At 45.0% G+C, this 12,960-nt stretch overlaps 1 protein-coding gene across 14 annotated transcripts in view; it reads left to right on the top strand.

Annotated features, from left to right (window-relative positions):
- The window catches only part of ROBO2 (roundabout guidance receptor 2), a 1,176,697-nt gene that overhangs the window by 1,151,762 nt on the left and 11,975 nt on the right, over nucleotides 1-12,960 (top strand). For 10 of the 14 annotated variants that reach the window (XM_064152296.1, XM_064152297.1, XM_064152298.1 and 7 more), the window contains one exon: nucleotides 7,529-7,789. The exons of the other annotated variants lie outside the window; for them this stretch is intronic. In XM_064152296.1, coding sequence (XP_064008366.1) covers nucleotides 7,529-7,789 — 261 coding nt within the window. The remainder of the gene's footprint in view (nucleotides 1-7,528; nucleotides 7,790-12,960) is intronic. 14 annotated transcript variants of the gene reach the window in all.

Below are 12,960 nucleotides of genomic sequence, written 5' to 3'. Positions count from 1 at the left end.
TCCAACCTGGTTGATTCTATGATTCTGTCTGCCATATGTTAACTCTTCTGCATGCTGTAGCCTGTCACCCTGAACTATGGGCCTTTTGAACCACAAACTCTGTACATTTGAGTTTGTAGTGCATTCAGTACGGTGGGATCTTAATCCCTTGACTTCTGAGTACTGTCACTGTTTAATGATCAATGCTGGTAGCAGAAAATGAATGCGGTTCCACTTCAGGCCACGAGACCAATTGAGGTGTGACTCTTCAGGGCGTCACTCCATCGCAAAACAGGGCATTGTTTTAAATCAGTGAAAGAGAGCAGGTTTTAAGGTTTGTTTTAAAAGACAACTCTTCTGTTTTCACTGGAGGACACTCTCACATCTTGTCTTAGCACAGGAACAAACAAACACATTGCATATATCTTTTTTCCACTTGAGTTATTACTGGATATGAATCGTTGAACTGTAACGGCAACTCTGAGCCACAGCGACATTGGCAAAGAAAATTTGGTCAATTAAGGAAGCTAAAGATTGTTGATTCCACCTGTGTATATATGTAGACAGACTGAATTGAGGAATCTCTGGTATAGAGAAGTTACAGTTTTTAACTGGATGCTTTGTGTGGAATATTGCAATGACTTTTACAAAGAAAGAGGATACCACTCTGGGCAAGATACAATTAGAGACAGCAAGTAGGAGAATCTGGGATAGATCCAGCAATTTTGAGTCCTAATCCAGACTAGTCTGTTCATAGAATCATTCAGGGTTGGAAAGGACCACAAGGATCATCTAGTTCCAACCGCCTGCCATGGGCAGGGATACCCTACCCTAGTGCAGGCTGGCCACAGCTTCATGCAGCCTGGCCTTAAACATCTCCAGGCATGGGGCCTCAATCACCTCCCTGGGCAACCCATTCCAGGGTCTTACCACTGTCATGGTGAAGAAGTTCCTCCTCACATCCAGTCTGAATCTCCCCACCTCCAGCTTTGCTCCATTCCTCCTAGTCCTGTCACTCCCTGAGAGCCTAAGAAGTCCCTCCCCATCTTTTTTGGAGGCCCCCTTCAGATACTGGAAGGTGCATGCATCCAGCCTGTCAAGGTCCCTCTGCAGGACACTCCTACCCTCCAGCAGATCAGCACCTGCTCATAGCTTGGTGTCATCTGCAAACTTACTGATGATGGACTCAATCCACTGGTCCAGATCATCAATAAAGATAGCTGCTGATTTGCTATCATGTATTACAAATAATTTTTTTCTGAGGTAAATCACTGTATATTTCTGATGCTAGAAGGTGGTTCAGAGACTTAGTAAATGTCCCAGTCATTATTACTCTTAGGAAAACAAGTCACTGATACCTGTAGGTTCTGTACACTGCTACTTTTTCAGTTAATGATAAGAGACTATGTCAAAACTTGGCTGGGGCCTGAACCATTTGGCTACTGCTCTTCCTTCAAAAAGAGAGCTGGAGTAATCCTAGCCCAAGCAGCCATCTGCCACTTACCAGGCACTCTGATGTCCTACAGCTTCTTAATCACAGTCCCTCCATTACTAAATCAATAAGATCATCTCCTCCCCATCAATGCACTTACAAATCACCTTGGAGGTTTGATAATCCTGCCATCAAAGGCTGCAAGTGGTAGTCTGGATGGCAGTCCTCTGGCCTAGTAAGTTACTAACTCAGTGTGAATTTTCAGTGGCTTTATCTGGCACCTGGAAAATAAATGTAACCTAGAAGTACAGTGACAATCAGTGATACCACTCTGGATATCTGAACTGAAAATTCTACTGAATTCCCTATATTTCTAGGTTCAAAACTTCCCTGAAGTCATTGACATGATGGGATGAATTGGCTTGCCTGTACATGATAATAAGCCCATTAGGGACTGAGACTACTAAACATCTGATCTCTATTACCCTTTTAGTAGCAGTTAGTAGCTATCATGTATGTGTGTGTGGAGGCAGGTACACAGTCACAGAAGAATATATTTGGCTGGGAAGTGAAAGGAGACGAGAGGAGGCTGGATGCTAGGAGGAAGTTCTTCACAGAGAGAGTGATTTGCCATTGGAATGGGCTGCCCAGGGAGGTGGTGGAGTCACTGTGTCTGGAGGTGTTCAAGAAAAGCTTGGATGAGGCACTTAGTGCCATGGTCTAGATGATTGGCTAGGACTGGGTGCTAGGCTGGACTGGATGATCTTGGAGGTGTTCAAGAAAAGACTGGATAAGGCACTTGGTGCCATGGTCTAGTTGACTGGATAGGGCTGGGTGCTAGGTTGGACTGGATGATCTTGGAGGTCTCTTCCAACCTGGTTGATTCTAGGATTCTTCTAACCTGGTTGATTCTATGATTGTATGAAGGCAGGACTGTTCTCTGTTGTGTTGGAGGGAAAAACTCACAACTCCAGATACATGGGGTCTTTATATCTGCTCAGTCTAGATAACAGAGCACGTTTAGTAATTTACCTGAGACAGAAGATTCACACTACAGGATTTAAGTTGTAGAGCAAATTAAAAAACTGTGTTTCCAAATAAAGGTGTCTTACAGCTTCTTTTATTAGAAAGGAAAGGTAGGTGTTACTGTGACAATCAAATTCAAGGCAAAAGGTGAAAAAACAAATGGTTTAGTCACGTGATGGTTGGCTAGAATTAGTAACCATTCTTACAGATCTCAGATGTGTCTAATGCAGTTCACAGGATCACAGGACTTTAGGGCTTGGAAGGGACCCAAGGAGATCATTGAGTCCAACCCCCTGCCAGAGCAGGACAATACTATCTAACACAGATCACAGAGGAGCACAGCCAGACAGGCCTTGAAAGTCTCCAAAGGAGACCCCACCAGCACTCTGGGGAGCCTGTTCCAGTGCTCTGGGACCCTTACAGTAAAGAAGTTCCCCCTTGTGTTGAGGTGGAACCTCTTTTGCTGCAACTTACATCCATTGCTCCTTGTCCTATCACAGGGAGCAAGTGAGCAGAGCCTGTCCCACTTCTTCTGGCCAGCTCACAGATATTTGTATAAGCATTTATCAAATCCCCTTTCAGTCTTCTCTTTTCCAGGCCAAAAGCTCCAGGTCCCTCAGCCTCTCCTCATGAGCCATGCCCTCCTGTCCCCTAATCATTCTCATAGCCCCCTGCTGGACCCTCTCCAGCAGATCCCTGTCCCTCTTAAACTGGGGAGCCCAAAACTGAAGGCAGTATTCCAGATGAGGTCTCACCAGGGCAGAGTAGTGGGGGAGGAGAACCTCCCTTGATCTGCTGGACACACTCCTCCTAATACACCCCAGGATCCCATTGGCCTTCTTGGCCACAAGGGCACATTGCTGTGCCGTGGTTAACTTTGTTATCCACCAGCACCCCCAGCTCCCTCTCCACAGGACTGCTCTCCAGCAGATCACCTCCCAGCTTGATAGGTTTTCTGAAGTTCAGTGAGTCTGTAGCCATCTTACATTAATTCCATAGCACATGTAATTCTTCTAGCATGGTGTGATGCTCCCTTCAAAGAATTTTTTTTTTTCATTTCAACTCATCCCCAGGTCTAGAATACCTGAAGAACTTTAAAAACATGAGGTGTTTCTTTTTTATCTCACTTCTGTGCATAAGGCAATCATTATGCCCATTTTGCAGATGGGTAATTAGCAGCATAAATCTACAGTAATTCCAGGAATTGCATCTAGCTCTAGAATATGCAGTACGAGTTAAGTACAAGTCTTCCTTCCTTCTTAGTGTCCAATTAGTAGCAGCTCTTAGACAGCAATTTCTGAATAAGGGTACTGTATGTTAAGAACTGTAACACTGCAGTAATTTTAACTTCTTTCTCCCTCCCTCCCTCCCTCCCTCCCTCCCTCCCTCCCTCCCTCCCTCCCTCCCTCCCTCCCTCCCTCCCTCCCTCCCTCCCTCCCTCCCTCCCTCCCTCCCTCCCTCCCTTTCTTTCTCCCTCTCTTTCTTTCTCCCTCTCTTTCTTTCTCCCTCTCTTTCTTTCTCCCTCTCTTTCTTTCTCCCTCTCTTTCTTTCTCCCTCTCTTTCTTTCTTTCTTTCTGTCTTATTTTTCATTTCTTGAATGGGAAATACCTAGGAAAATTGTACTGTCAGATGTCATGTTGTGACTGTGTGTGATGGTTTGCGTGTTACCCACCCCCCCCATGCTTTGGCAAATCACCCAGACTAGACTCAGTGGCTCTGGAAATTGAATGAAGCTTTATATTTACAGCTTAGCACAATATACAAGCAGATATTTACAGTGTATACATTTATACACAGAAATATACAAGTTAAAAAGTCATACAGAAACACAGCAGCCCTCCTAGAAACCAGAGTCCCCAGGAGGGGCTCTCAACTGCCCTTCCACCTTTCCCCTACCCCTCAACCTTACCCAAGATCTTGCCTTATGTTTAAGGTAGTTTGGAGGGTTGGCCAGGGGAATTAGGAAGCAGATTAGTCACACAGACAGCAGGTTGGGTTAGAGAGAGAGAAGTTCATGCAGCTCCAGTCAGAGAGCATCTCTGTTACCTATATTTATGTTCTTATACATCTCAGCAAGCCTATGAGTGAAGCAGACCTCACCATTGTTTCCTTTTCACAGCCTAATTCTTCTCACCAAAACATTCTAGCTAGGCTCAAACTAGCAGACTGTGTTTTATTATTTAGTGCCTCTCCATAAAGTGCTAATAAATCACAACTTTGGTAATCTCCATTTCAGACTGCATAAGCAGATGTCATTGTTGTAGTTCCATACATTGACTGGTTACGATTGCAATAAAACCAATTATAAGAAATGCCACTTTGGAATCCAACACTATAAAGCAATTTTGACATTGGCAAGCTCCCACACCCTCCTGCTTCCACCTACAGTAACTCAAGTATAGTCATTGTCATGAAAGGTCACATCTATATTCATAACTAAAGATGTCTCAAATAAATTAGTGCTGCACATAAAGCATGCACAAAGTCCAATGACAGATTATTATAAGGCTGTTCTAGACAGAAGATAAATATCTTAGTCTGGGATGTAGCACTTCAGCTGTGAACAAACATAAAGAGTAACATTAGCTACAACTTCTGTCCCTTGTAGACACAAATAACCCACATGTCCTCGTTTATCTGTAAGAGACAATGCTGACTGGAGTGACATCTCAGCAACTTCAGAAGCATTTCTGCCCCATTTATGAGGTATAGGTATCACCTTTAACAGCAAGGACATGAAGAAGTGTCTGTGTAGCATCGTGTAAAGCTGGAATGCAGACTTTGAAACAAATTCCCCTCAATGACTTCCTCCCCAGTTTATAAAGTGAGTTTAAATCTAGAGTTATGAACATCAGGTTTTCTTGCAGGCAGGGGAGGGGTTTACTGAAGCAGAAGTTTACTTTTCCACATCTGCTATTGAGGCAAGTTCAATTCCTTGATAGACCTTTACAACACTAAGATGCAAATGACTAGAAAGCAGGACAGACCCATATATAGCATAAGCTAGGATGAGTTTAGTGATTGCTGGGACTGCACAGATTTATTTGGGCTATACATTACCTTAAACCAAAATTGTCAACAAATGTTGCACATATGATATTTGATACAGAGGGTTTTTTCATTACAATACTGAAGGGGATTCCTTGTTCTGTGTCTTGGTTTTGGTGGGGGTGGGTTTTGTTGTTTTTTCTTTGGTAAGTTGTTTTTTAAATAAGGTTTTTCTGGGCTATTCTAATTCTGTCATATAGTTTACATGAAAATCTTGCCTTTAGAATTATAATCATCCAGATTCTATAACTGCCTTGCATCAGGGACTAATAAACAAAATGTACTTATGCCTCCACAAATGTATTAGTAGTTTGAGCTTCAATATTAGAAGCATCTTAGAAGCCCAAGTGTTACACTTGAAAAAGACAGGAGTTGTTAGGGACCAGGCAAACATCTTTCAGTGTTCAGCTCAAACTGTATTTCAGTTGGTTTTATTTGCAAGACTGATACATTTAAGATCAGCCATCTTTTTGTCTGGGAAGTGTCTCGTTCTTGGCTGGACTTTCAAACTGGACTTCGACAAAACGCTCACCTGTTGTTTGGCAGTTCCATTTAAACATGAGCTATTTCGAGGCTTTTTCAATGACACTAGGCTTTATGGATAATTTTCCCAAAATTTTGGTGGAATTTTATTCATTTTGATCAAGTTATTGGGTCTTACCCACCCCCCTACACTTATGAAATCACCCAGACTAGACTCAGCTGTTTGGCAATTAAGGAATGAAGCTTTATATGCAATATGCAAGCAGATAGTTACAGCTCTATACAGAAATATACAAGTTAAAAAGTAATGCAGAAACACAGCAGCCCTGCCAGAAACCATGTTTTCATATTCTTTACAGTCTCATGCAGGCCCATGAAAAAGAATAGATATCAGCTGCAGCATTTGGTTGCACGTGTAGATATCAGCTGCAGCATTTGGTTGCACGTGTAGATATCAGCTGCAGCATTTGGTTGCACATGTAGATATCAGCTGCAGCATTTGGTTGCACGTGTAGATATCATCTGTAGCATTTGGTTGCACATGTAGATATCAGCTGCAGCATTTGGTTGCAGATAGGTCATACTTCTGATTTTGCTGATGTGATAGTTTGGGTGTTACCTGCACCCCTACACTTAGAAAAATCACTTAGACTAGACTCAGTGGCTCTGGAAATTGAATGAATGAAGTTATATTTACAGCTTAGCAGGTATTTACAATATATACAGAAATATACAAGTTAAAAAGTAATGCAGAAACACAACAGCCCTCCCAGAAACCAGAGTCCCCAGGAGGGGCTCCCAAACACCTTTCCACCTCCTTTCTACCCCTCTACCTTATCCCAGAGTTTGCCTTATGTGCAAGGTGATTTTGGAGGATTGAGTAGGTCAGGGAGGTTAGAAAGCAGAAGGATTAGTTACACAAAAAGCAAGTTAGAGAGGAAAGTACAGGCACCAGCTGCAGCAGAGAGCCACTGCAACTGTGTTCTCTATGTTTTGTGTTCTTGTTTTTATACATCTCAGCAAGCCTACAAGTGAAGTAGACATCGCCACTGTTTGCTTCTCGCAGCCTATCATTTAGTTCCTCTCCCTAGAATATTTCAGCTGGCCTCAAACTAGCACAGTTATATGCTTAGGTTTTGAGTTTAAAACTCAAGATGAAAGTGAAGCCCAAAATGTTGTCTGCTGGCACAGGTCAGTTTTTCACAGCCTTTCTTAATTGCTTGCTGTTACTGAAAAGAGCCAGCTGGAGTGTACCCAACAAAATAAGTCCCATGCTTCGAAATCGAAGTCAGGGCTCAGAGTCTATTGATCTTTACAGAAGTTAGGTAGCACTAGCAACACAGGGACCTGGATAAAAACAAACTAGCAGAAGTCAAAACCACATTGCTGATTAACATGAAATTTCCTCCTTTTAAAGTCAGCAGGTGAAGTGATTCCTGCCATTTCCAAGGGATGTTTTTTTTTCTTTCCTTTTCAGCGTCAAATAGACCTTCTGTTTCAACTGGGGGGAAAAAAAAAAAGCAAACATTAGTTTATCTAAATCTTATTCACATTTTTTAGATCTTCCACCACCACCCGACCCGCCCCCTGGTCAGGGTTTAAGGCAGCAGATAGTCCCCGGCCAGCGCGGAGGCTCGGCAGAAAGGAAAGGAAGCTCTCTTGAGAGGCAGCATGCACCGAACGTAGATGAAACAAAGAGCTCCCTGGACCGGCAAGCTAGGACGTCACTAGAGTGGCAACGACAAACCCAGGAGTGGATAAGCTCTACAGACCGCCAAGAGGATTTCAGGAAAGCCCAACACAAACAAGCCTTCGGATCAGGTGCGTGTGTGCTGCACCAGCCGAGGCAACGCAGACGGCTCCTTGACACCTCAGCTGAGGGTTTCTGTATGTCAAGGTCCAGAGAACAGAGATTAACAATATCCCTGTCCAGAGGAGCAAGGTCTGTTCTTATGGATTTCTGTGTTGTGAAATTAAGGTGCAAACGAGACCATAGATCACCACAAAACTATTTATTAAAGGATAAAGTTGGACAGAACAGAGGGAGAGAGAGAGAAGGGGAAGAGAGAGAGGTAAAGAGAACGATGGAGAAGAGGAGAAGAAGCAGGGAAGGAAAAGAGCTGGGATCATATTACCCTCAGCCGCAGATGGGGGTGGAGAGAGACAGGTGCGTGGCCCAGGGATGATCTTCTGTGGAGTTCTTCTGGTGGTGGTGGTGCAGCTCTGGTAGTCTGGTGGAGGTCCACTTGGTGGTCTGGTGGAAGTGCACCCTTGGTGGTCCGGTGGAAGTGCACCCTCGATAGTCTGGTGGGAGTGCACCCTTGGTAGTCTGGTAGAAGGGCACTTGGTGGTCTGGTGGAAGTGCACCCTTGGTAATCTGGTGGGAGTGCACCCTTGGTAGTCTGGTAGAAGGGCACTTGGTGGTCTGGTGGAAGTGCACCCTTGGTAGTCTGGTAGAAGGGCACTTGGTGGTCTGGTGGAAGTGCACCCTTGGTAGTCTGGTGGAAGTGCACCCTTGGTGGTCTGGTAGAAGGGCACTTGGTGGTCTGGTGGGAATGCACCCTTGGTGGTCCGGTAGAAGTGCCCACTCTGGCAGGCATTCCTCCTGCCTTTTATACAGTTTTCTGCTCCCAGGTGCAGCTCCCCAGGAAATCTTCCTGTGTATTCTCATGCATTCACAGGGGTCCGGCGCCACCGGGGAGAGGGCCTCCGCCCCTCCCTGGCTGTTCCTGTCCATGCTCTGGATACACACAAGCCTTTTCTCTTCAGGGTAGCTGAGGTAAGATGTAAGCATCCTGGGCATTCCAGCCAGGCTGAGGTCCAGGAGTTTCCAAGATGCTGTTGATTTGCATCCCTGAGCTTTCGGCCAAGCACTGAGTCTGAGTCCCTGAAGGTAACAAAGGCAATCTTTGTCTTTGTTGATTAGGGAGAGACGATGCAATCTTTATCTGTGTTGATGAACGAGAGAGAGGATTTAGACTCTCACACTCCACCTGACAGGAGTCCAGTATCGCCTGATACTGCTCTGTGCCAGCACTGGTGAGGCTTAGGTTGGAAAACCTAAAGGCAAAGAGAGCTTTCGATCCAAATGTTTTCCCTCTTGCAGCAGTGAGATCTCATTAGCGCCTGAACCGTTGCATTCTTTGCATTGCTTTGGCAATTAACGATGTTGTAGAGAAGAGTGGTGCTAAGAACAGGAACAGCTGCAGACAGGGAAGGAGAAAGGGATTCTTGCAGCATTTCCTGTTAGATGTGTTTATTTACACATACAGGGTCATATTTCCTAGTTATTTCAAACTGCTTCGAAATTGGCAGCAGTTTGTTTGTCTGCAAGAAGTCTGAGCCTTCTGAGATACAGGCATTCTGTCCAGCTGTATTTAAAGTGCTGCCTTCTCCTTATTCAAACATATAACAATGTTGTTACAGTCATCTCTTAGGCCCAGAAAGATGGCAGTGCAGGTTTTCACCTTTATGCAGGACCTGTTCATTGCTGAGTGCTGACTTTATCTCCTAATGGATTTCAAGGCTGTAAAAAATGTGTGCAGGAGAGATGCTGAGCGAGAGCTGTGGTTCTACAACAGTCACAGGTTCCTTCTCTCACCCTGACCTCAAGTAAAAACTACTTTTCCATGTTCTTTCAGTAGGTCATTTAACCCTTTAATCACATGCTATCCCAGTGACAGAGTGATACAAGAGGACAATGAAGAGGATGTAAAGAAAAGAAAATGATATGGTACATGTATCTTTCTGTAGGGCTACACTGTTCCTTCAAGTATGTATGTATGTAGCTCCCACAGTAACACGAGAGGTGCTCATATTACCCATCTTTTATCTGATTTTGTTCTGTTAGTGGCCCTTGTTAATTTAGCACATTAGTATTAATCACAATCTGAAAAAAAAATAGTGTTCACAGGACTTTAGGGGTTGGAAGGGACCCAAGGAGATCATTGAGTCCAACCCCTTGCCAGAGCAGGACAATACTATCTAACACAGATCACAGAGGAGCACAGCCAGACAGGCCTTGAAAGGCTCCAAAGAAGGAGACCCCACCAGCTCTCTGGGGAGCCTGTTCCAGTGCTCTGGGACCCTTACAGTAAAGAAGTTCCCCCTTGTGTTGAGGCAGAACCTCTTTTACTGCAACTTACACCCATTGCTCCATGTCCTATCACAGGGAGCAAGTGAGCAGAGCCTGTCCTCCCATCCTGGCCAGCCCTCAGATATTGATACACATTTATCAAATCCCCTCTCAGTCTTCTCTTTTCCAGACTAAAAAGCCCCAGGTCCCTCAGCCTCTCCTCATAAGCCATGCCCTCCTGTCCCCTAATCATCCTCATAGCCCTCTGCTGGACCCTCTCTAGCAGATCCCTGTCCCTCTTCAACTGGGGAGCAGTATTCCAGATGAGGTCTCACCAGGGCAGAGTAGAGGGGAAGGAGAACCTCCCTTGATCTGCTGGATGCACTCTTCCTAATGCACCCCAGGGTCCCATTGGCCTTCTTGGCCACAAGGGCACATTGCTGTGCCATGGTTAACTTTGTTACCCACCAGGACCCCCAGCTCCCTCTCCACAGGACTGCTTTCCAGCAGATCACCTCCCAAGCTGTACTTGTGCAGTTTATTATTCCTCCTCACATGCAGGACTCTGCACTTGTTGTGTTGTGCAGTCAAACCTGTCATGGGCAGCAGGATTTATTGAATGCAGTCCTCCTAGGAAATATTGCTTCCCATATTTACAGTACAAGTGTTTTACAATACACTAAATTATAACAAGAACAGAACTGTTAAAACTCCACAATCTCTCAGCTGCATGAACGAGCCAGTGTTGTCCCCATTGTGCAATGATGATGTGAAACTGCATTTTTTTTTTGGTAAGTCATTATTAAGGATGCTTCTCAGGCCTGGTTAGCCAGAGACACTTGCTTCATAAGTGTACAAATAGAAGTTGTCAATTATTCTGTGCTACAGAGCTTAGACAGTAATAGAATTTCCACTCTGCAGGACCTGTATTTATCTGTCTGTCAATAAAACTCTCTTGATCTTGACAATTCCAGAGCCCTACACAAGCACTGAATTGAGGGCCTGAAGAGAGTGATTAGAGGTATCCTGTTCTTGTCATATTAAGGATGATTAGAGCACTTGTGTGTTCTTTATGCATGACAAAGTATTTCTCTAGGAGATATTACAGTTTTACTTCGATGAGAAAACATCATAAAGTTTGTGCATAAGGTGGCAGAGCTTCACATCTGTCTGTCTTCTCCCAGCTCCTTTCAGTGCAGCTTTCTTGCTCTCTATTCTTTCCTCTGGCAGATTTTAAAATAAGGCTAATCATATGTGTGATGCTTGTCTGTATTTCCAAATTCTGAGGGTTTAATAATATTAATTCTGCTTTTTCCCTTTTACTAATGACAAAAAATCTCTGGAAATCAATCCTGCCCCAGTTTTCAATAAGTTGTGAAAAGGTGTTATTATGAGCTGTTGGCTTTCAGAAAACAGCTATTTTGCAGCTTGGGGGACTTCATTTAGCCATTACCAAGCTGTGAGTGCAAGAACTCTGGTTTGAAATTGAATAGTAAAAAAACAGCCAGCAACTAATTCTGGGGACTGTGTTTCCACAGGTTGCTTTTTATCTAAACAAGGTCACTGAGTTCCTTCCCATGGTTTCATTGTGCAGCTGCAGTTACAGCACATCAACTGGAACAGTCTCAGCTACCCCCCTAAAGAGAGTAGTGCTAAAGCAAGTTGCTGTAGCTTTGATGATATTAAAAACCTTTTGGTTGTCCTATGTCCTATAGAAAAATTCATTGCATGTACATGACCTGATTTCATAGGGGCTAGAATTCTATCTTCATATTCAAGTCCCACTTTTGCAAGGAGAATGACATCAGCAAAGCCTCCCCATATTCTTTGTAGGCCTGTACCATGGGGCATGGTTTTCTTGAGTGTCTACTAAATGTAAGCCCACACTAAGGACTTGAGACAGCTACCTTTCATGTGCTAGAATGTTGTGGAAAACTTAGCTTTTCTTTTCTGTCAGAGTTGCTTATTTTATGGGTTGTATTTGTTTCTGGGGGCACAACAAGTAATTCAACACACCATATGCTCTATGATGATAATCATCAGCAAGTTTGCAGATGACACTAAGCTGGGGGCAGATGTGGCTGGGTTGGAGGGCAGAAGGGCTCTGCAGCGGGACCTTGACTGCCTGGACAGATGGGCAGAGTCCAAGCGGATGGCTTCAATAGCTCCAAGTGCAGGGTGCTGCACTTTGGCCACAACAACCCCATGCAGAGATACAGGCTGGGGTCAGAGTGGCTGGAGAGCAGCCAAACAGAGAGGGATCTGGGGGTGCTGATTGATACCTGCCTGAACATGAGCCAGCAGTGTGCCCAGGTGGCCAAGAGAGCCAGTGGCATCCTGGCCTGCATCAGGAATGGTGTGGTCAGCAGGAGCAGGGAGGTCATTCTGCGCCTGTACTCTGCACTGGTTAGACCACACCTTGAGTACTGTGTCCAGTTCTGGGCCCCCCAGTTTAGGAGGGACATTGAGATGCTTGAGCGTGTCCAGAGAAGGGCAACGAGGCTGGGGAGAGGCCTTGAGCACAGCCCTACGAGGAGAGGCTGAGGGAGCTGGGATTGTTTAGCCTGGAGGAGGCTCAGAGGTGACCTTATTGCTGTCTACAGCTACCTGAGGGGTGGTTGTGGCCAGGAGGAGGTTGCTCTCTTCTCTCAGGTGGCCAGCGCCAGAATGAGAGGACACAGCCTCAGGCTGTGCCAGGGGAGATTTAGGCTGGAGGTGAGGAGAAAGTTCTTCACTGAGAGAGTCATTGGACACTGGAATGGGCTGCCCGGGGAGGTGGTGGAGTCGCCGTCCCTGGAGCTGTTCAAGGCAGGATTGGACGTGGCACTTGGTGCCATGGTCTGGCCTTGAGCTCTGTGGTAAAGGGTTGGACTTGATGATCTGTGAGGTCTCTTCCAACCCTGATGATACTGTGATA

Source organism: Pogoniulus pusillus, chromosome 12 (genome assembly GCF_015220805.1).
Source record: "Pogoniulus pusillus isolate bPogPus1 chromosome 12, bPogPus1.pri, whole genome shotgun sequence".
Lineage (NCBI taxonomy): Eukaryota > Metazoa > Chordata > Aves > Piciformes > Lybiidae > Pogoniulus > Pogoniulus pusillus.
The sequence above is the reverse complement of the archived record's forward strand: the minus strand, read 5'-3'. Positions and strand labels throughout refer to the sequence as shown.